This window comes from Parasteatoda tepidariorum, chromosome 2 (assembly GCF_982258835.1).
Source record: "Parasteatoda tepidariorum strain Cologne lab strain chromosome 2, Ptep-v5.0, whole genome shotgun sequence".
In the NCBI taxonomy this organism is placed as follows: domain Eukaryota; kingdom Metazoa; phylum Arthropoda; class Arachnida; order Araneae; family Theridiidae; genus Parasteatoda; species Parasteatoda tepidariorum.
Window position 1 is genome coordinate 82,583,003 of NC_141756.1, and position 21,580 is coordinate 82,604,582.

At 29.2% G+C, this 21,580-nt stretch overlaps 1 protein-coding gene across 1 annotated transcript in view; it reads right to left on the minus strand.

Annotated features, from left to right (window-relative positions):
- The window catches only part of LOC107439142 (uncharacterized), a 42,211-nt gene that overhangs the window by 12,684 nt on the left and 7,947 nt on the right, over positions 1–21,580 (minus strand). Inside the window, exons 2-3 of the mRNA XM_016051631.5 lie at positions 4,441–4,728; positions 2,313–2,584 (exon numbers count right to left, since the gene is read on the minus strand). Coding sequence (XP_015907117.2) covers positions 2,313–2,584; positions 4,441–4,700 — 532 coding nt within the window. The 5' untranslated portion in view covers positions 4,701–4,728. The remainder of the gene's footprint in view (positions 1–2,312; positions 2,585–4,440; positions 4,729–21,580) is intronic.

A 21,580-nucleotide genomic window follows, 5' to 3' on the forward strand; every position in this document is an offset into this window, starting at 1 on the left:
ATTTCCACAGTTGTGACAATAAAAACAAAACATCGTTATCGATTGAATGTTGAACATGTTATGCGCGTTGCTTTGTCGAAAACCATCCCTCTATTCAATTTATTATTTAAGGAAAAGCAGCAACAACCTTTAGACTAAAAATTTTAATTTTAAATATTTTGTATACTATTGAAATAATAAAATTAAATGCTAAAATAAATAAAATACTAAAAATTGATGTTTTTTGTAATTTTTTTTTCTCAGGGGGGTGGTCCGTGACTTCTTAAAAAATTTTAAAAGGGGTCCATTGTATCAAAAAGGTTAAGAAACGCTGCCATAGAGCAAGAAACAAGGTAAATTTTGTCGGTTTCTGGTAGTTTTGGTACTGATTTCTTTTCTCAGTGTATGTTAATGTTAATGTAATGTAATGTAGCTTGGTGAGCAATAAAACACAATTATCAATTTTCACTTGAAAGTGCATATATGATTTAACAAATGCGGATATCAATTAGAACTCAAAACAACTTAAGAACAGTATAAATATTAAATTTTGAACTGTTACCAGTATATAGTAACAGTATTATAAGACTTATAGTAACAGTATTACATAATATGTTAATAGAATATGATGTTTAAGTGCGACTGTTATCTGTGCTGTTTTTTAGGATTGCTACTTTTCGGGATTTATGAGCCAAATTTCCTCTTCTTAGGTTTTGGAAAGGAGAAAATTGGTTCGATCAAAGCCTTTAACATAGAATATACGGGAGCAGATTAGTATATCAAATTACATAACTAACCAATAATTACATCATTACTTGAATAACCAGAAGGCTCATCACTTTAGATGTTTTTCATGATTTTTAATTAAATACGGGAAATAATTCTCATTATAAGGATATTAAATCTCTTTAATTACTGAAATAGTTTAGCTTCCTTCCGATTGGTTCACCTGTACACTGAAGTGACAAAAGTCATTGGATAGCAATATGCAAATACATTTGCTTTACGATTGCTAAGGAACAATCACATTTTTTGGAATATATAATAATAGACATTGATTGAAGAAATGTAACTTAAGTACATATTTAGTAGAGACAATGAGCATTTATTATGCAAAATGATACAAATATCGCCACATTGATAAATAAGAAAATTAAAAGTAAAAAGATGATCCTTGTACGATTTCCAAACTACCACGAAAATTGAGCCTTCTTGCCACAATGAAACAGATATGAGAACCTTGGTAAGATGCGTGATTATATCGGACACTACTGGACATTATACTTTCGCAATTGTGGACATCTATTGAGACTGCTAAGCTGAATATTCCTGCAAGAGACTTTCAACTACTTGTTGAGTCCATGCTACATGAAGTTGCTGCTCTTCGTAGATCTAACGGAGGTCTGATACGATACTAAGATGTATTGAGAGGCATCTCATTACTTTAGTCATCTTACTTTTAAACGGAGTTTTTAGTTGTTGCAGTCTTTTTATAATCCTTACTCACAAAATGAGAAACTTCGTATTATGGGAAAGTAAGTCCGGAAATAGTTCTCAAGCCACCTTTCTATAGTTTAGGTGTAGTACAGTTAAAGTGTCTTCAAAATTAATCTGATCAGTAGTGAAAGTTTATATGTTGATCCTAAATTATACTTAGTTTTAGAAATTAAGTTAATGCAGAACCTGTGAGGGCTTAGAAAATTTTAAAATGAACTAAAGGGCCATTCAAATTTCACATCAGCATACTTTTTGAGATTTTGTCAAATTGCTTATTAGTTGAAAAATAGCTTATTTAGTTTTTGCTTTAACTTTTACTGTAGTAATCTAATTTTGGGATTAAATTCAAATAAAAGATGTGACTTTGAATAAAACAAAATTAACTTCGTAATTAATTTAAAAAAATTGAGTTGAATACTTTTTTGGAATCTGTATTCAAAACTCTTGATATCTGAAATACTACGAAGAAACTTATTTCTTGTTTCTTTCTTCCCCGCATTTAACTTTTATCCCGAATTTGAAATTTTTCAACGAGTAACTTTTTGTTAAATTTTAACTTTTATTTCCAAGAAAAGTTTCGAAATGAAACAATTTTAATATTATACGTAAGCTCTGCTCTTATCCCTCTTCCCCCTAATCAGCAAAAATAAGCAGATCCCCCCCCCCCCCCAGTTAGCTCTTGATTAATATTTAAATGGCCCCATAAGATGTAATGACTTTATGAAACATAATAAATTTTGTAAGTTATATTTGAACTTACAACACTTATTTTTATAAGTAATATCCAAAAATACTACGAAATTTAAAATGAAAGTATATGATCGGCAATATCTTACGCAATATGACAATGTTCCTTATCAAGGCTTCTTCTTCCTTGGCTTGATTTCTCTTTCTTTGTCTTTCCTCTGAAAATACTTCTTCCTGTGTATCACCCATTTTGCTCTGTAGTTCCCTTTTCCTATCCTGTTTCTCCAGAATTTTGGAAACCGTTTTCTGGACGTTTCTCTTAGCAACTGAGACAATGTCTTCGTAGTCTTCTTGCTCCACTTCAGATTGAGATCGTGCAATTTTGACCTCCTCTGTTAGATTTACATAATGATCTTCTACTCTGTTTTAAAATAAGAATTTGGAGGAATGATGAATGGCTAATTTAATAAGCTAAGTACATCTTTAAATATGAAAATGACTGGGGTTCGTCAAATCTCCCTTGCTATTTCCATACACAAAAAATATTTTTAAATTATATCAAATTGTATTAATTGTATATATATATTACAGGGCTACATAGTACTTGCGGAGTAAATCCTATGCAGCCCTGTAATTTTGAACCGAATTCAGAAGATAAGGGAGCACCTGGATCAAGCATTGAGACAGACTAGCCCTCGTGCAAGACTTTTTGATATAACTAACCCGTATTTCCGTTACATTGGGAGGAAAATTGCGAAAACCTCTTATGATTAGCCCGGCGGTAAGTGTATTCTCACCCATGGTTTATGTCAGCACTGCGTTTGGTGCCAGCCGGGAGCAGAATTAGTATCGTCCAGCCACTGCTGGCATCCAAACCTGGGTCATGTCATTGGGAGGGAATGTTTTATTTAATGAGCTACCGAGACTCAATGTTCAAAGTTTTCAAAGCGTATGCTTCATCACCTTTGGAAATGTTTCAAGAATCATTGTAAAAAATAAACGAAAAACTATAAACATTAGGAATCGGCAATTGATTCTTAAACTTAGAAAAAATGAGAAGTTATTGAAATCTGTTAGAATCACTTGCGAAGAAAACAAGATTCAAAATATGTAGAACTTTTTTAGGTACCAAACGGTAGTGGGAGGCTGTAAAAAGTGAATAATAGAAACACATTTAAAGTTTATCCTGTTATTAAACTGGTTCTGATGCCTTTCATTTCGTCTTTTTTAATTGAATTTGATATCTACTTTTAACCTTCATAATGAACTTTAGTTTTTACTTCATTCTTAACAAGGATTTTAAAAATATGCATGGCAGACAACGATTGCAGAAAACCTTGCATCTGAGCTCCCTAAATAATAATAATGATAATGAAAATCAAAAATCGATTTTTGAAAAATGTTATTAAAATAATTATACGCAATATTACTTTAATAGCATTTTCAAAGATAGTAAAGTAATATAAAATAGTCATAAGTAAATCCGAAATCTCAACTGTTTTTTACCGTATGAGAACAAATTTTGCGCAAAAATTACGAAGAATATCCGTAATCAAACTGGCTTTTTTTACCGTAACAAAACAAGTTTTAAAAATAAATCTGTTGTTTCAACTGACTTTTACCACACAGGAACAATTCAGTGAAAGTTACGAAGTAAACCAGCCCTAGCACCAGATGTGAATATTTTGTGTTGGCATTATCTGCATCGACCAGTTCTCGCTAAGATTCAAACCTGGGCAAGATTCGAATCACAGAGGCGTGCACTCCGTCCTCTGAGTCACTGCTGTTCAAGTGTTTTATTATGAAGAAATTTCGATAGTTAAAATTTCAGTTCAATATTGTACCAGGTTGACAATAAAGATAAATCGCAGTTTTCGTATGCGATGTTCAAAACCATAAAGCAATTTCTAAAAATTAAAAGCAAATATAGAAAAGAATCGTAAAATGATTAGAGAAAGAGGTCGGTTATATTACAGAATGCAAAACTGCAAGGCAAAAATTAGCATTTCAACTGACTGTTTGAATCCGTTTGTGATAAGAGTGAAAAGCGGAGTAAAAGCTTTTTGTCAACAGAACTGCTTTAAACCATTAAATATACCGTGAAATTCCGAAAAAAACCAACGAATATTTTTTAAAGTGTGATTATTTTCGAAATTCAAAATGTTCAATTGTGAGATAAGTGGTATAATTAACATCACAAAAGGGGATTATTAAAATATTTCTTTTGTTGCTGATTTGAATTGCAAAACCACAAAAAAGAGAAAGAAAAGCTTTTACTGCTCAAGCTGCATCTCTAGTTCCTTCACTCGATTTTCGAGGATGTCTCTGGGATCTGATTCAACGGTCGTTGTCTCTTTCGTTAATTCATCTTGAGAAGAAGCTGTGCTCTTGGTCCTCCGGGAACCTTGCGTCGGTGGTCTCCTTAATCTCCGACGTTTCCTTTTCTCCAAAGAAGCCGCATCTTCTGGTCCTTCTCCATCTGCCTCCTGCAAACTGCTTCCCAACGTATCTGATCTCTTAGGGCGATTTTCATTCATTTCAAGAAATACTTATTGCAACAGAGCTCTAAAAGGAGACAAATGTGAACTTTATACAACTGAAATTAAAGAACTAAATAGTATATCATTGAGTTTGGCTGTATAGGGTTTTCTAGAAATACAATTATTGGCAAACGATAGAAGAACTCTCTACCTATGGCAAAACAAAGCATTCTTTCAGCATTAGCGTGTGGATAGTCATAGGATTAGGTTACGTTAGTTATACGTAAATTTCTAATAATATGTTAATTTCTGTCTTGATATTCAAACCATTAAAATTTTTTTAAGCTTGGAAGCTGCATGGAACTCAAAACTGCATTATACGTAGTGCTTAAAGAAAAGATCGTGGGAATTTTAAAACATATTTTTGACAATCTAAATGCGAAAAATATGATGCAGGGGGAAACATAGTAATACATTCCTATTCAAGGAAAGGAGGAAGGCTCTAGCTAGACATTTTAATCTTCTCTCCAGATGGCGTATTTGAGTGTTGCGATAGCGATTAAGAACAATTACTATTAAATACATTCATGCATAAAACAACTTCCAAACGCAATTTGATTTTGAAGTTTTTGTGAAATATGAGCAAGGAGCACAAATCTAAACTATTTTTATGAGTATCTAGTGATTTGCAATAAGACGCAACAAGTGTAATTGCAGTAAAAAGCATAAAAATGAAATAAAAATGAAGAAGTAAAAAACTGTTATAAGATTGCAACAAAAACTGAAGGATTGCAAAAGATATATTACTTATGATCAAAAGGCTCCCAAAATAATGGCATAAAAGAAAAGACAAGCTGCAATTTCAACCGTGGGAATACAAATCACTCACGTTGTACTATATCAAGAGAATGCGATGTTTGTGGTTCGTATTTGTTGAATGATTGGTCAAAAATTGACGAATAATTACTGCAGTATGAGAAAGTACTTTGTGATTCGAACATTAAAGTCACACTTTTCCTTCCAATTTAGGACCAACTGCTTCACGCACACGTCACACAACACTCAAGTACCAGCTTTTATTGACTATCTGACCAGTTGACTAATTAAAGAAAACAATCACCATTCACATGATTGTTGAGCTGTTTCAGTGTTAAAAGCATGGATCCGAACTTCTTTAGCAGTAATATTTTGTTTTAAAAAGGAATCTCTAGGGTCACTTGAACATGTCGTTGTTTTTGGAACGAGTTCAAAGTTTATCATTGTATGGTCTACCAGATCACTAATAATCTACGGTGGATTCTTAACCACTTTTCAAGTTCTTATAGCATGCTGTTTCAAACAACAACATTGGCATCAGAAGCCTTTTGATACATTTCAAAAGCTTTTGTAGCGAGAATTTCCTTGCAAAGACAACATCCGAGTTCTTTTCTCAATTACGTTTGCCACTTCAAAACATTAACGGAATAAAAGTTCTTCCTTTAATAAGAATTGATTTATTTTCGTTTAATAAATTAAATACACTCTTTACTGTTTCCAAATGTTTATAGAATTTTTAATTTAAAATGTATGATAAAAACTTGCAGACGATAAATATTTTAGATGTATTTTAAGATGAATTTTAAATGAAGCATTCCGGATACTTTTTGATCACAGCTGTGCTATTCATTTGTCTTAAGTTATTTTATTCGTTACCAACGTAACCTGACTTTTTTTTCTTTCTCTCTTGAATGCCACAACTTATTTCAGAGATATTTTCTTATCATCACTGTTCCACGAATAAATTCTCCTTTCTGAATTACTTCAGGCTGCAGTGAATAATAATAACAACAACTAAAAACTGAATTACATTCTTTTTTATCATTGAAAATTAGAAAAAAAATATCGATTTAATGTTTCGAAATATGAATGAAACTGGATATTCTTATTATTTTATTAAATTTATTTACTTAAATTTCATTTAGTTTGAAAACTGGAAAGGTCAGAAATGTAACAACTCTCATTTTTGACAATCCAGCTATCCTTGAGCCTTATTTCGTTATTTTTGACAGACATTTCGAATTGACAAAGAAAAGCTAACACTCAAATATATGACAAAACTGCTTCTCCTCTTGAATGTCAACTCTGTGCATTCAGGCCATTCTTTTTTTTTCTGATATGATTTTAGGACTATTCTTACTGTGGGATGGGATGGTTTAGATATTTGTGCTCTCAATTGTCGAGATTTTTTGGTTCAATTCACGGTAATGGCTAAGTACTAAAAGCTTTATGATGATTAATTCAATCGTGTAAATTGACATATTGCATGCAGCCAAATGCTTTTGGCGAAATTCGTATCAACAAACAAGTTTAGATATTTGTGCTCTCATTTATCGAGATTTTTTGGTTCAATTCATGGTAATGGCTAAGTACTAAAAGCTTTATGATAATTTTCGGATTAATTGTGCTAAACAAACATATTGTATGCAGCCAAATGCTTTTGGCAAAATTCGTATCCACAAACAAGTGACGAAAGTAATTTCCTTAATTTTACGATATGTTTTCTTGGAGCATTCCCAGGGAACGGATTTATCAATAATAAAGAAAATTTCGTGTTTATAATGTTGAAATAAATCGCCTCTAAATAAAGATTTAAAAAACTAATAGTTTAAAGACATTGTATTTTAGTTTTTCAAGAGAAGAAAGCGTTTTTATTATTATTTTGAAAGTAATTTTTAAGCATTTTTTGCAATCTTGAAGTTTATATAACTACATCGTGAGAATCTAAACTCGTTTAAGAAACACATTTGTTCGAGCACTTCAAGTAAAATAAATAAAAAAATGCATAATATTACCAACTTATTTCCAAATAAAAATAGTAATGGAAGAATTTGGTGAAAATAATTTTTTTTCAATGAAAACGACCTTAATGTAATGCAAATGAATAACGAAAATACTTAGCATAAGTATAGGAATAAATGACATTCCTCTTTTTATAATGATTGTTCTTCCACTGATTATAAAGGTCAAGAAGAAATAACTTATTTTCAATGAAATAAACGCTTTTAGTGTTAGTTTCGCGACTCTGGAGCTATTTCCATTTGGATTGTCTTATGGCTATCAACAATGGCCACTGAAAACTACTTCAGAAAGGGTCATGGATCAGTCATTGCGCGTAATGGTTTTTTAACCGACAGTTTAAGAACGCGGAACCGTTCTCGTGCATCGCCTTTAAAATTTAGGACTGAGATTTATGATTTAATGCTATTCATGAAATTGATAAGAATGAATTGTATTGAGAAATATCTTTGTTTCGGTTTACCGAGAAATTCTGAAAATTTCGTTTCTAAGTCAGATGCCTCTTTCTAAAAAGTTTTGTGCGAGATTTTTGCTGTTTCCTAAAAGCATAGCTTAAGTGAAACTTAAGAACGCTCTTTGACTTAAAAATTTAAAATTAATTTGTTTAAGAAGTTTACCGTTTTTTGTCATAAAAAGGAAAATTAATTGTTAATTTTCTTTTTTTAATTGTTTAATTTGAAAGTGCGATTTTTGAAGAATGTATACTTACATTTTTAAGGTGACATTCTATTTGTTCATGCATTTATAGCATGTCAACCAACTTTTGTATATGACTAGAGTATTATTTCAAAACTAGAGGGCTGCGCCCCCTGCTCGCTAATGCTCGCCAACACCCGAAAATTGCTACACAATCTTATATGGTTTGCTTCGCAAACCAAGCTCGCTTCGCTCGCTACTAACTTAGGTACATTGTAAATACACAAAAATCTAAGAATTCAAAACAATCATTCAAATCCATATAACAAAATTTTTTTTAAAAAAATTAAATCTTTTTAGTAAATACTAAGCCATTAAAATAAATTTGAATTCAAATAAATGACATGTAATTCGTAAAACCTATTAGAAATGTGCTATAGTATAAAATCTTAAAGCGTAACAGCACGACTGAGACTCATTTTTCAATGAATAACTAATAACAATAATAAAACAAATACATTCGTGATATAAATCAAAAATCGTCAAATAAATTCGTAATATATAAATTCGTGAAAAAAAAGCGCTTTCGACAAAGACTAAAATAGAGATCTATCGACAAAGACTACTCACTTCTGCCTAGCTTAAGGTTATTTCAGTTTCCGTTTTTAAAAGCGCTATAAATTTGAGCCACCTCAGCTAGATTTGGCATGTGACATTTTCAGCGGCAATCATTGGTCGATTTTCTAGCGTTGCCATTCGCGGAGTTGTAATGAGGCTTTTTTTTGTCGCCGTGTAAGAGAAATATATATATATATAGATAAAGGGACTTCATATGCATTTTTTTCAAAATACATTTTCCAAGCTAGCACCCATAAGTTCTACTTATTCAACCCTTTTCAATTTTAAAGTATTATGGTAACTGTTATGTTTCTTTTCCAGAAAGTTTATTTATTTCATTTTTTTCTCTTTTTTTGCAAGTTGCAGATTAACTAAAAACACAAAGACGGAAATTGAAACTATCTTTTTTTCACTGCAGTTTAAATGTAAAATTAAAGGAATTTGTATAATAAAGGTTGCAACTGAGTATTTAAATAAGAAAAAAAAATTAAAAAAGAAAGAATAGGAAAAATCTTTATAAAAGCGAACATAAAATACTTTATCAAAAAAGTTATCTGGACTACTTTGCTCAAATTATGTAAACTATATTATTTTAACTAATTATAGCTATATTATTTAATCAATTGTAATTAAGGCTTTTCATTAATTTCTAAACTTCATAATATTTAAGGATTTAGGGAAAAATGAGTTCCTCTAATATGTTTAAATTTTTATAGTTCCAACTTGTAAAATCTTAATCTTTGTATCGAAGAGAACCTCTGATTTTCTGATAAACTTACTTTCTGGTTTTCATAACTTCTGATTTTGCACAGACGATTATAGTTTAATTCGCTACAAACAGTTTAAAGATATGTATTGCAAGCACGATATCAAGAAAATTTTTTCATATTATGCTTTACATTAAATAACTACTTATAATAAGCATAACACTTTGTATTTTATGTAATAGAATGAGATTACACCTGCTTGCAATTTATCAGTTGTCGCAAATATGAGATAAGCGTGTTTAATTCATATATACGTCCCTAGTTGGAATTTCAGCTCTGGTAATTGTGCTTATTCTCAGTTTTAAATTCACTCTCTCAACATTAGTATGTAACATTTTTTATTTTTATACAGATCATATGCAAATCGTTTGAGAGGTTTAGGTAATTAAAGGGAGTTTTCCTCATAATGCTGGCCTTAATGGTTTCATTAAGGATACTTGTGTATTCTTTTTGTGTTCGTACGATCCTGTTTAAATAAATCTCAATTTGAAATGGTCGTAAATACTCGATGTGATAAAAATGTGGATAAAAAGATAGAGGTACTTTCTAAAATTATAAGGAAACTTGATTTTAAAGAACATTTTTAACAAGAACATGCATCAATGTCTTTGTAATGCAATAATTGTTGAGTATGCTTATTCTGATGTGATTGACTGATAATCAGGAATTATTTTCTATGTTCCATTATAAATCTGATATTTTTAGATACATCGTTGCAATAGTGTAAAGAAGGACAATGGCATATTTAAAATCTCGAGTGACAGTGAGAAAGAAATAATAGGATTGACAAGGTTAGCCATGAAGATGCCTACCGAATACGTAATATTGCATCCATTGTTCAGACATTCGGAAGTTTTTAAAGTTTGAGTTTTAGAGCATTTTTTTTCCACCACGACATATAATCCCTATCATTTATATTCTCGAGAAAACGTGCTATTCCAATTGTAAATTTAGAATAATAAAAACTGTATACATTTTTTCTATCGAAGAAAATGGTATCTTGAACTTTCGTTACACTTAATTGTGGCCTATTTGAAACTTTTTTACTTTCGATGATCAAAGGGTCTTTGTGTTTGCAAGTACAAATTAAACAATGTCGACTGCCTTCGTGTTATGCGTTAATTTAATGCTGTGATGTGCTCAGAGAGTAGTTTAATAACTGAATCGACACATTGCATTCTATTTAGCAATGATTAAAAAAATAAAGTTGTTAAAACAATGAGGGATTTTTTATAAGTTAGAAATAATGAATAATATTTGTATGAGGAAAAAGTCGAAAGATCATTTCTTCACGTAATTTTTACTTAAATTTTTAAAAATTTATTCTCTTCAAAGCATCCTAAATCAAAATATTTTCCCTGCCTCTTTGAATAAAACTGTTTCTTTAAGTTAACTTAAAAAGAGTTTCTGTTAATTTTCACTTAAATGAATGAATGAATGAATGAATGAATGAATGAATGAATGAATGAATGAATGAATGAATGAATGAATGAATGAATGAATGAATGAATGAATGAATGAATGAATGAATGAATGAATGGATGAATGAATGAATGAGTAATGCAACACACTTTCTCACATCCAAACAGAGAATTCTGAATTTGGCAACATATTGTGTAGAGCACAAAAAATTTAAATAAATAAACAAATTTTTATTGGTTAAAACGCTGCTGATGAAATCCGAATTCTCTATGGTTCTTAAGAATACGGGATAAATTTAAAGAATGAAATTAAAACCAAATTGTAGGGTAAAAAATTATGAGTGAATATAGTATAGAAGGATGATTCAAAAGAAAAATAATTAAAAATAAGTTAATAGATATAAAATGAATAAATAAATAAAATAAATAAATAAATTAATAAAATAAGTAAATAAATTAATTAATACAATAAATAAATTAATTAATAAAATAAATAAATAAATTGATTAATAAATTGATTTAAAAATAAGTTGATAAAAATCCTTGAAAATGTGGTATGATTTTAACAGTCAAATTGTCAAAAATTTTCTGCGAAATAAAATTTAGTTTTGTATTTTTATTTAAATAGAGCAGGTTTTTTTTATAAGCTTTTCTTGAACAAAACATTTTTATAGGTATTTCTGATTCAGAGATGAATTTCTATTCGTTAACTTTAAAATTACTTTATAACTAACTACATACAACTAAATGAATTATATTTAATAAATAATAACTATATTTTTATATTTAATTGAATGAATAATTAATGATATAATATAACTTTTACTTAATGAATATTTTTATAACTAAACGAATAATTAATGAAATGAAATGCTTATTTGAGTATTATAATGAGCAGAAATAATTAAGCGAATATTATAATTAAATGAAATAATTTAAGGAGCTGAAAGTATTGAGTATTGAAGTGAAATAACTAAGCAGCAACGTGAAACATAATTGAAACATTTATTGGAAGAAGTAAATACAACTAGAATAATTTAGATTAATTTAACATAAATTTTTCTTCTCAGGCCGAAAGGAAAAGAAAAAAGATTTTCAATAGATTGCAGAATTTTAAAAATAGCTTAGGAGGAATACTTTTAGTTCAGGTATAATGGCATTTTTACAGAATAATAAAGCCTAAGGATATCCACTTTAGCTTGTTCATTAGCGCCTTTCAATCAATTAACCTTGTTTTCTTTAAATGCAGAAGTTCAATTGGCAAGAAAAAAAAGATGTCGGCAGCCAAGGAATAATCTGAACGTTATAATTAATCCTTGTTTTTCAATATTTCGTTAAATAAAATTCTAATTGTCTTGAGAATAGCATTAAATTAATCGGACTTAAAAATTAAATTAAAAAATTTTCTTAATTAGAACTATTATTAAGGTGATAGTAAAATTTTTTTAATCCAATTAATTAAGTTAATCCAATTAATTAATCCATTTACTTTAAAAAAACCAACAAAAAGAATATAAATCAATCTGAGGAAGAAAACGAAAAACTTCAAAATGTGCTTCTAATTTTTTTAAAACTGTGTTTCAACCATTCTTCATTTGAGAGGAATGATATTCCCTTCAGTTAAATACAGAAGAACTCATAAACATCTGAATCCATGCATGGGCACGATAAGATTGTAAAGCGCACAGCACGCGTTTGAAATTTTAACTCTTGGAAAAAGATATATGACAGCATTGTCTGTTACTTGTTGCAACAGTAAAGAAAATGCTAAACATTTATGCAACCGCAAGCTCTTAATTTTATTCAATCCTTATTCGTAATCAGCCGTGCCCAATCCATCTTAGATCATAATCAAGAAAAGTCAAATTAGAATGTTCTTGTGAATGAAACATTTCTCCACACGACTCACTGATTCACTCTCTCTTTTAATCAGAATAACAGTTTTATCTCGGAATACACCCACCACTTTTCGATTTAAATTAAAGTTAGCTGATTCACAACAGTAAGCATTTACACCCACGTTGTTATTTATTACAATTGTGCACTTTTTTCGTTTTCACGTTAAAAAGAAAAATAAGTTAAAAGAAGATTTTTTTTGTGTAGAAAATTAGTTAGCCTCCTCCTTAAAAGCCTCCTTGTTAATAAATTCTTTTCATTGAAGCTTTAACGATATATTTATTAAAAACTTGTGACACTATTTTAGAATAAAAATATTTTTGAAGAAATGATATTTAGTATTTATTCAGCATTGAATTCTTTTACATAAGCTTTGATCAAATTTAATGAGTTTGATATCAGATTTAATTATTTCAATACCATCAACACTTTCCTAACATAACATTTTCAATATCACACTTAACTTTTTCATTAAATAACACTTTCAATATCACATTTAATAATTTCATTGCATAACACTTTCAATATCACTCTCAACACTTTCATTACATAACACTTTCAGTATCATTTTACGGAAATCTAAACTACTCAATTCACATGTGGGTGGCATAACCAGCTTATGAACTGCTATATATATATTATAATGTATTTCAGCGGTAAGTTATATCTTTTTGATTACGGAACTTTAATGATTGATTTTCTTTGGGTGGAGCTCCAACTTCATAAATAAAATCCATCAGAAATTGCGAACATTCAAAGCATTTTTTTGCTGCTGGATACCTACAAGGGAGGTCATCGTGGGTAAATCATTGCATTTATCAATTCAGAAACCAATCAGGTTCGACACACACGCGTGACGTCGCTTACAGATATCCAATTAAATCTTATTTAAATCTGCTAGTCATAATCCTTTCACTTCTTCTTGAGTAGCAAGTATCTATACAGTAGTGAATATATGAACATTTGCAATTCATGCGTTAGCAATTATTGACGTATAAACCAAGGAACGACTACTAATCATTTAAAAAATATGAAATGTGGAAAAAGGAATTCTGCTTTTGAAGAATTTTGGATTATTTCCAAAGGAGATAGTGTTTTCAGAATTGTGCAACGCAAAATTAAACGGAGTCATATATATATATATATATATATATATATATATATATATATATATATATATATATATATATATATATATACAATCTTTTTTAAGGTCCAGTGCCACTGCCCGGTACACATTTAACCGATACTCCGAGCACTTATATTTTTCGCCTAATTTATCCTCAGCACTTATTAAAATATCGAATAAATATAATAATATCACCGAATAAATTAATATCCGTTGGATATAACTTATATTTCTGACATTCACTGGTGAAAGTCGATATTCTCTTGATTTCGGTCATTCACGGTGACATATTTATATATATAGTATATATGTATATAAACTGTGAGTTTGAAGTGTTTAAATAATTCAGATATTTCTAAGAACGTTGACATTCTTCAGACGAGACTTGCAAAGATAAATGGCAAAATTCAATATTGACATGACCTTTTTTTACTTCGGTGTCAAAGGATTGCGATGTTTGCCTTCCGACGCGGTAAAGAGCATAAAATTCTTCACAATTGTCTTCACTGTTGCAGAACTATTGGTAGACGGGGCAGGTCATTCAAAGTGCGTGAGTGGTGGACACAAATGGTCGTAACTTTCCCAATAAATAAATGCAAGATACATATTGACTCGTCTGAAATAAAAAAAAAATATTTAACCCTTCTGAACCTGAGACTTTTTTAAAGAAAAATTAAGTAAAAATTAAAATGAGTAATTTTGTTTTTACTTCTTTCTATTTTGTGCAAAAATAAAATTAAAGAACGTTAATTATTTTTTATTTTTCAATTTCCATTTTAATTTGCGTTCCATTTTAATTTGTGCTCTATTTTTTTCTATCTCACATTTCATTTCTCTTTTTATTTTTTCTACCTTCCATTTTGTTTTTTATACCATTTTTTTCTGTCCCATTCCATATTAATTTTTCATAAATAAGCAAATTCGATTTTCATCTGGGACGATTTTTTCAAGCTCTCTCTTATTGACATGCAGAAAATCGCTAATCCTTTCTTCCATGCTTTTTTTTTATTGACATACTGAAAATTGTTAATCCTAAATAAATAAATTACACCGGAAGTAATACGAATAATTTACACAGTAAGTGTCTGTTTTTAAAGGAAGTAATTTGGCTAAAAATGCTAAATATTAATTAAATTACTGTTAGTGTTTGATTGTTCAGTGAAATTAAAGCATGACCACTTTCATTCTCAGAAACCTTTAGTTATTTAATTCTAGAAGAAACTTAATTTAAACTGATACTTGAAAGAAACTATTTTTTCGTTCCCCATTGATGTTATGGTTATTTTTTAATTCTACATAATGTCACTCACATTTAAATGATTGGATATTTTTAATTTTACAAAATTTAACAATTTCGTATTCATACTTCATAGACTCTTTTTTTTCTTTCGAGATCCTCATTTTTCAGAAAAAATTTAATTCTTGTGAATGATTGTCCATGTTTGTCAGGCAGCAAAACGATATAAATAATTTTCTGCTCCTTTTGTTCTAGCAAAATTTGTTTCACAATTATCTTATTAATTTGCAAAACGCGTGTTCTTCAATATTACGACAGTAATATTCTAAACAAAAAATAGTTCAAAATGACTACAATGTCTCTTAATAAATCATTACGATTTACTTAATAAGTCATTAGTTAACAATCATTATGATTACATTTCAATAATTCATTACGATTGTTCCATTTTCCTGTCGTTCAAGGTCTTCTAGAATAATCGCAGGAATTTCAAATGAGATCATGTTAGGATGAGATCACCATTTCGCAGCGACCCGCGATTAATCATTGTCTGCGATGAAGATCCCCTCGAGGACACGATACTCATCCTCTCAGCTTTCCTCAGGTGCAACCTCAATCGAACAAGGGAGGTCGGGTCATTCAGGTCTTGCTCTTGCTCATAAGACGTTCCGAAGCAAAAGTAAATTCTCTCTCGCATGTTTTGACAAGGAGTGAAGGTGGAGAAAGTCATGTGGCATACTTTTTAAAATAAATAGTTATTTTGGTTGTGTTAAATATCATCTTGACCAATTTTGTTTTTGGAACTTGTTTTTGTCCTTTTTTAGGGATATTTTATTAAATCATTATTTAAGTGGCTGATATAACTTTGTGTATTGGGGTGGTGAACTTATTGCTTTTTTTCTGAGGAATTTCAATGCCACGTTGGGATATGAGTATGCTAAATTGCTAAATATGAATGAAATTACATTCATTACATAAAATAACATTAATTGAAATTATTTGTTAAATAATTGACTTCAGTGCTATTTATTTTTAACTAATGAAATAAATTATCACGCAACTTTAAAATAAAAATGCAGTTCTTCATATTCGGTTTATTAAAAAGTAGTATTTAAAAAGTACTTCATACACTGAGAAAAGTATGTTCAAAACTACCATATATGAATATGGTATGTACTACCATAATGCATATGGTAATACAGAATATGGTAAAATTTACCATGTTTTTGGCTCTATCATCATTAGCTCGACAGCCCAGGGTAGATTTTGGTCTTCTCAAAAAGTTTTTTCCAGGCTAACCCTTTTCCTGCAAGCGTTTTCTAGTTTTTAATTTTTTTCTGGTTCTATGGGAACACCAAAAATCTCAATAACTTTTACAGAAGTGCTTTGGTAATAATTTTGGCAAAATTAATAATAAAATATGGTTTTATAATATGCGATTGATAAAATTTGGTAAATGTGGTAAAATATGTTAATTTTATCATAATGCTTTAGGAGTATGGCATGAAAAGATTTATTCGGTTAAATTTACTTTTCAGTTTTGTATTTTTTTACTAAATGTGGGACAATAAAAACTATAATTTTAAGAACTAGAATTTCCGGTAAACCATTACCATGTGAACAAAAAAACTAACGAATGAGTGATTTAAATACCTTATATTTTGGGTTTTTATAACTATAATTATGATTTTATTCACCAGAAATGTCACGTACTGTATGGTAATTTTACCAGAATTTTTTTCTTTGCGTACAGGAAATTTTTAATTTTGCTTTTTCGGAACCAGTTTTAAACCAGAGGACTTAAATCATTTGCGATGTAAAGTGAAGTAAACAAAGTATATTTAGGCATATTCGGTATTTACTTCTTAATATAATGATTTTTAACTAAGACCGACAACCTCTTAGTTTTGAAGCTGTTTACTTCTTAACTATTTATGACATATTGGAACTAACTATAAAATCAACTATTTTCTCATTGAGGGATAGATTTGACAACGGTAGGAGTTAAATTTAGGGATACAGGCTGAGAAAAAAGAATTTCGTCTTGGAAAGAAATATTCTACAGTTAATATCAATTAAAGAAACTTTTTTTTATAGATTGTTTAAAATAAACTAAGGATTTCGTCAATGGAAGCAAATTTACTTAAAAAATATTTTTGGAAAATAAAAAGTATTTCAGCAGTTGTATAATAAGAATAAAAATTAAGATGAAAACTAAGAGAAGAACAAAGTTTTAGTACATATCAATTTAGGAATAGCAATTGAACTAATTGTGATAAGCGAGTATCGTATTTGACATTTGCTGCTTATTGTGAAATTATTGTTAAACACCGTCTTTGTACATAATTATCCATAGCTTACAAATATTGTATTCAATCTGTTTAAGTGTAAGGTTTGTAAAAGTGCTGAAAAATTGAAAGAGGCTTATAAGCTGGATTGAATAAATTGTTAAACGTGAGTTTTGGTAATATCTGCCACTAAACAAAACTAATTAATTGTGCCAAAAATTAAGCATAGCATATCATATTTTAGGTCAATAGACCATTAAATAAAAAAAGAAAGAAAATGTCGCAAGAGAGCACTGACGCAACTCAAAAACTTTATATCCAGGCCCTGATTATCACATAACTTTCTTTCTAAGGATTTTCAAATCTCATTGCAGGACATTCAGTCTTCAAGGTTTTATATTTTTAAATTTAATGATTTCTTACACAATTTTTTTAAAAAAAAGCTCTTTTTAATGTGTAACTGGTTGCCTTATGAGAATTCGTATCTGACTAAGTTAAATCAATCATAATTTAATTGTATTTAAGTCGCAAATATTGATTTTTTTACCTGTCAATTATTTTATAAAATGAACAGATTTTAAGCTCATTCTAGATTGATGTAGATATTTTTTATTGAATTATAAACAATACAAATTTTACTAAATATTGATTATTACTAAACTATTGATTATAACTAATGATTATTACTAAATGAATTATTACTAATAATTAATAATTTATTGAGCTGCCCTGCAAAAAATGAATAATTTACGAACTTTACTATTTTCTATATTTTTACATAATATTAAATGTAAAAATTCAAAGAAAGGAGCAAAAAATTGCTTAGATGTTTTTTTGTTTTACATGCTTTTTTTCAAGATCTTTTAGAAGACAATCAGTAATTGAAGGCGCCCAAATCAGCACTTCGTCTAGGGCCTCCATCACTTTTAATCGAGTCCTATACCAGCCCTAGTTCCAAAATAACAAAGTAAAATTTTAATAAAATACAAAGTTTGATCACAATTTATAGTGCACTTCTTCTAATCTATACAGTAAAAAATTTCAGATCAAATTACTGTAAAAATAAGCGGCTTTCAGGGTGCCAGTACTTTCTGGTACTGCTTACCGTAAAATCCATTTTTACTGGAACATGTTACGAAATCTCATATACCATAATTTTTACAGTAATATTTTACCGTAAAATTACTGAATCACTCCAATCAAATAAATATTAGTGTAAAAATTACGGTACAATATTTTACAGTAAAATTGGAATTTGAAGTAGTAATGGATTTTACGGATGATGAAATCAAAGGGCTGTTACTGGTATTTTATACCGTAATTTGATTCGGAATTTTTTTACAGTGTAATTACACCCCACTGCATTGAAATATCAAATTTACTACATAATTTTAATTGAGTTCGTTATGTTAATGGTTGTTCTATTTGTGCAATATATTTTAAGTGTAATAATAAAATAAGGTTCAAATTCATAAAAGGAAAATTTATTTTCTTTTGATATGAAATCCTAAAAAGCATTAGAAATTTTGTTAAATAATATCTTAAATCTCACAAAACTACTTGTTAAATTCTTATAAGTTGTGATTAATGATATTCTTGTTTTTAAAAGATTATCAGTTAATTTAAAAGCAGAATAAGGACTTCAATAGTGTTCAAAATTCTAAAATGTGTTCCGGTATTAAAGATTGAAAACATAAATAAAATTACTGATTAAGTTTGATCTGAATGTCTTCTTTAATAGCTATTTTGAAACAGAAATCTACTGTCATAAGTGTAAGGAAAAAAAATGTTGAAACAGTTTTTTTTAATACAAAATCACTGATTTTTCGCATGATCGCAGTTGATGAATTCACAGGAGGTAAACATAAATCTTAAAAATCATATTGAAGATTTATCAACGGTAATAGCTTGGATTGTCATAAAAAAATAATATGTTACTTTAACCTCATTCTTCACAGATTGTTGGTTTTTTGACTTACACCACTACACTTTTTCGATCTTGTCTTTAAGTATAGAAAACTTCGTATTCTTATTTCATAGACGTTAAAATTAGGTTTGAAATTTCGCATAATTTACAAACTATTGATTTAATATAACCTGGTTTGTGAAATGTATTTTACTTCTTACACTGTAAGAAATTCCGGGTCCAATTCCTGTTGAAAACACTGGCATTCAGTCTGCCAATACTTTTTATCGTTAAGTTTTTTTTCTTACCGGAAAAAATGAATTTTACAGGGAAAAATACATTTCACAGTAAAAATGCATTTTACGGAAAAAATTTATTTTTCGTTAAAAATTTATTTTACAATAAAATGGATTTTACTGATGATGCACTCAAACTGCCGGTACTTTATATCGTAATTTGAGGCGAAATTTTTTACAGTGCACATTGTTAGAAATTTCGAAGCGTGTTGAACATTTCTAACTTACAATTTTTCAGCTATTTTAATATGATTCAAAGTTGATGCATGGTACTGTGGTTTATTTTTTACTATTACTGTGGTTTAACTCTTTATTAAGTTTGAAGCAAATTTTCACCGTATTATGGCTACCCGTTGAGTTAATTTTTTTAGAGCGTCATATGCCTCATTATATTCAAAAATGAAAAATTGAAAATGACAAAATGATTTCGAGTTCCTACAATTTTAGTGCATTCACTCAAAAAATAGCGTTATTTTTCGTAGTAAAAACACATTATTTTTTTGCTAATACGTGGCTCATTAAGAAAGTTTTGGGTAAAAAGCTATATCGTAATTATTAATTTGTAAATTAAATAAATTCTGAAGGATGCAACAATCACATTTCTTTAAAAAAAATATGAATAGTTGAAAAATTTTTAGCATGTTGAATCATAATATCGTTCGAATTTTCAGCTACTTTATTACACTGTGTTAAAAATTTCTCAGAGAAAATGGTTAAATAAAAATTCTTTTAATTGCTATTTTAACACATTAAAACAAAACAGTTAAATAACCATAAATAAGATAGAATTCAAACTGTTAATTATCAGAAAAACAGTTTATTAACTGCTTCCACCTAATACGGTTAAACAATCAGAATTTATCCCACCAATTAGGCGCACTTAATGAAGTCATTTAATTCCTTACAGCTGGTTGCATAATATAACTGAGAGGGTTAAACTGTTAATCTCCTAAACGAGACAGTGCGGGTTCGAGTCCCAGTGTTGACACCACTTTATTTCTCCTTTCATTTCTGTACATGGAGTGTTTCGGGTGTCCTGTACTCCTCCATTTGTGAATTATTAGAAAACGATACTTTCACTCATGTATAGATGGCTGGATGGCAGCACCATAAAGCCATTTCTTTTTTATAGTTTTAAAACCATGCCAGTTGTAAATGGTAAAAAACCCATATAGTTTGTAGTTATAGTTTTTATACCATGCTAGTTGTAAACGGTTTCAAGAATGTAACAGTAAAAAACGCACTTTACTGCAAACTTTACGGTTAATTAGATCGACAGACTGCTGTTGGTTGTTTTATAGTAATATAAGATTGAAAATTTTAGTACATGGTTTGAAGTTAATTAATCGTATCATTATCTATCGTATTTCCTAAAGTTGATTGCATGATAATGTGTTTCAACTAGAACGAAAACATGGCTTCATCAAAAACCTCATTAAGTTTACACCAAGTTGACATCATTAATATTATGAATATGGTTCAATGTAGAACCAATGTTTTTGAGAATGCACCAGAGTTTTTCCATAACATTACACGGAGAAAAAAATTTGGTAAAATAACCGTAAATACTGGTTTTCAAAATCATAGTTATTATTACCTCACGTTTAGTAAGAAATACAAAACTGAGAACTAAATTTAACCGAATAAATGGTTTTCATACCATGCCTAAGATGCCATGATAAAACAACAAAATTTGCTTACATTTACCAGACTCTATCACATATTATAAATTCACATTCATTTTATTGTTGTTTTTCACTAAAATCATCACCAAAGAGCTTCGGTAAAAACTACCGATCTTTTTGGTGTTCCTATATTGCCGGAAACATGCCAAATTTTACCATATTCTTTTAGTTTTGATCATATATTTTTCTTAGTGTATAAAAAAAAAACACATTTAATTATAGA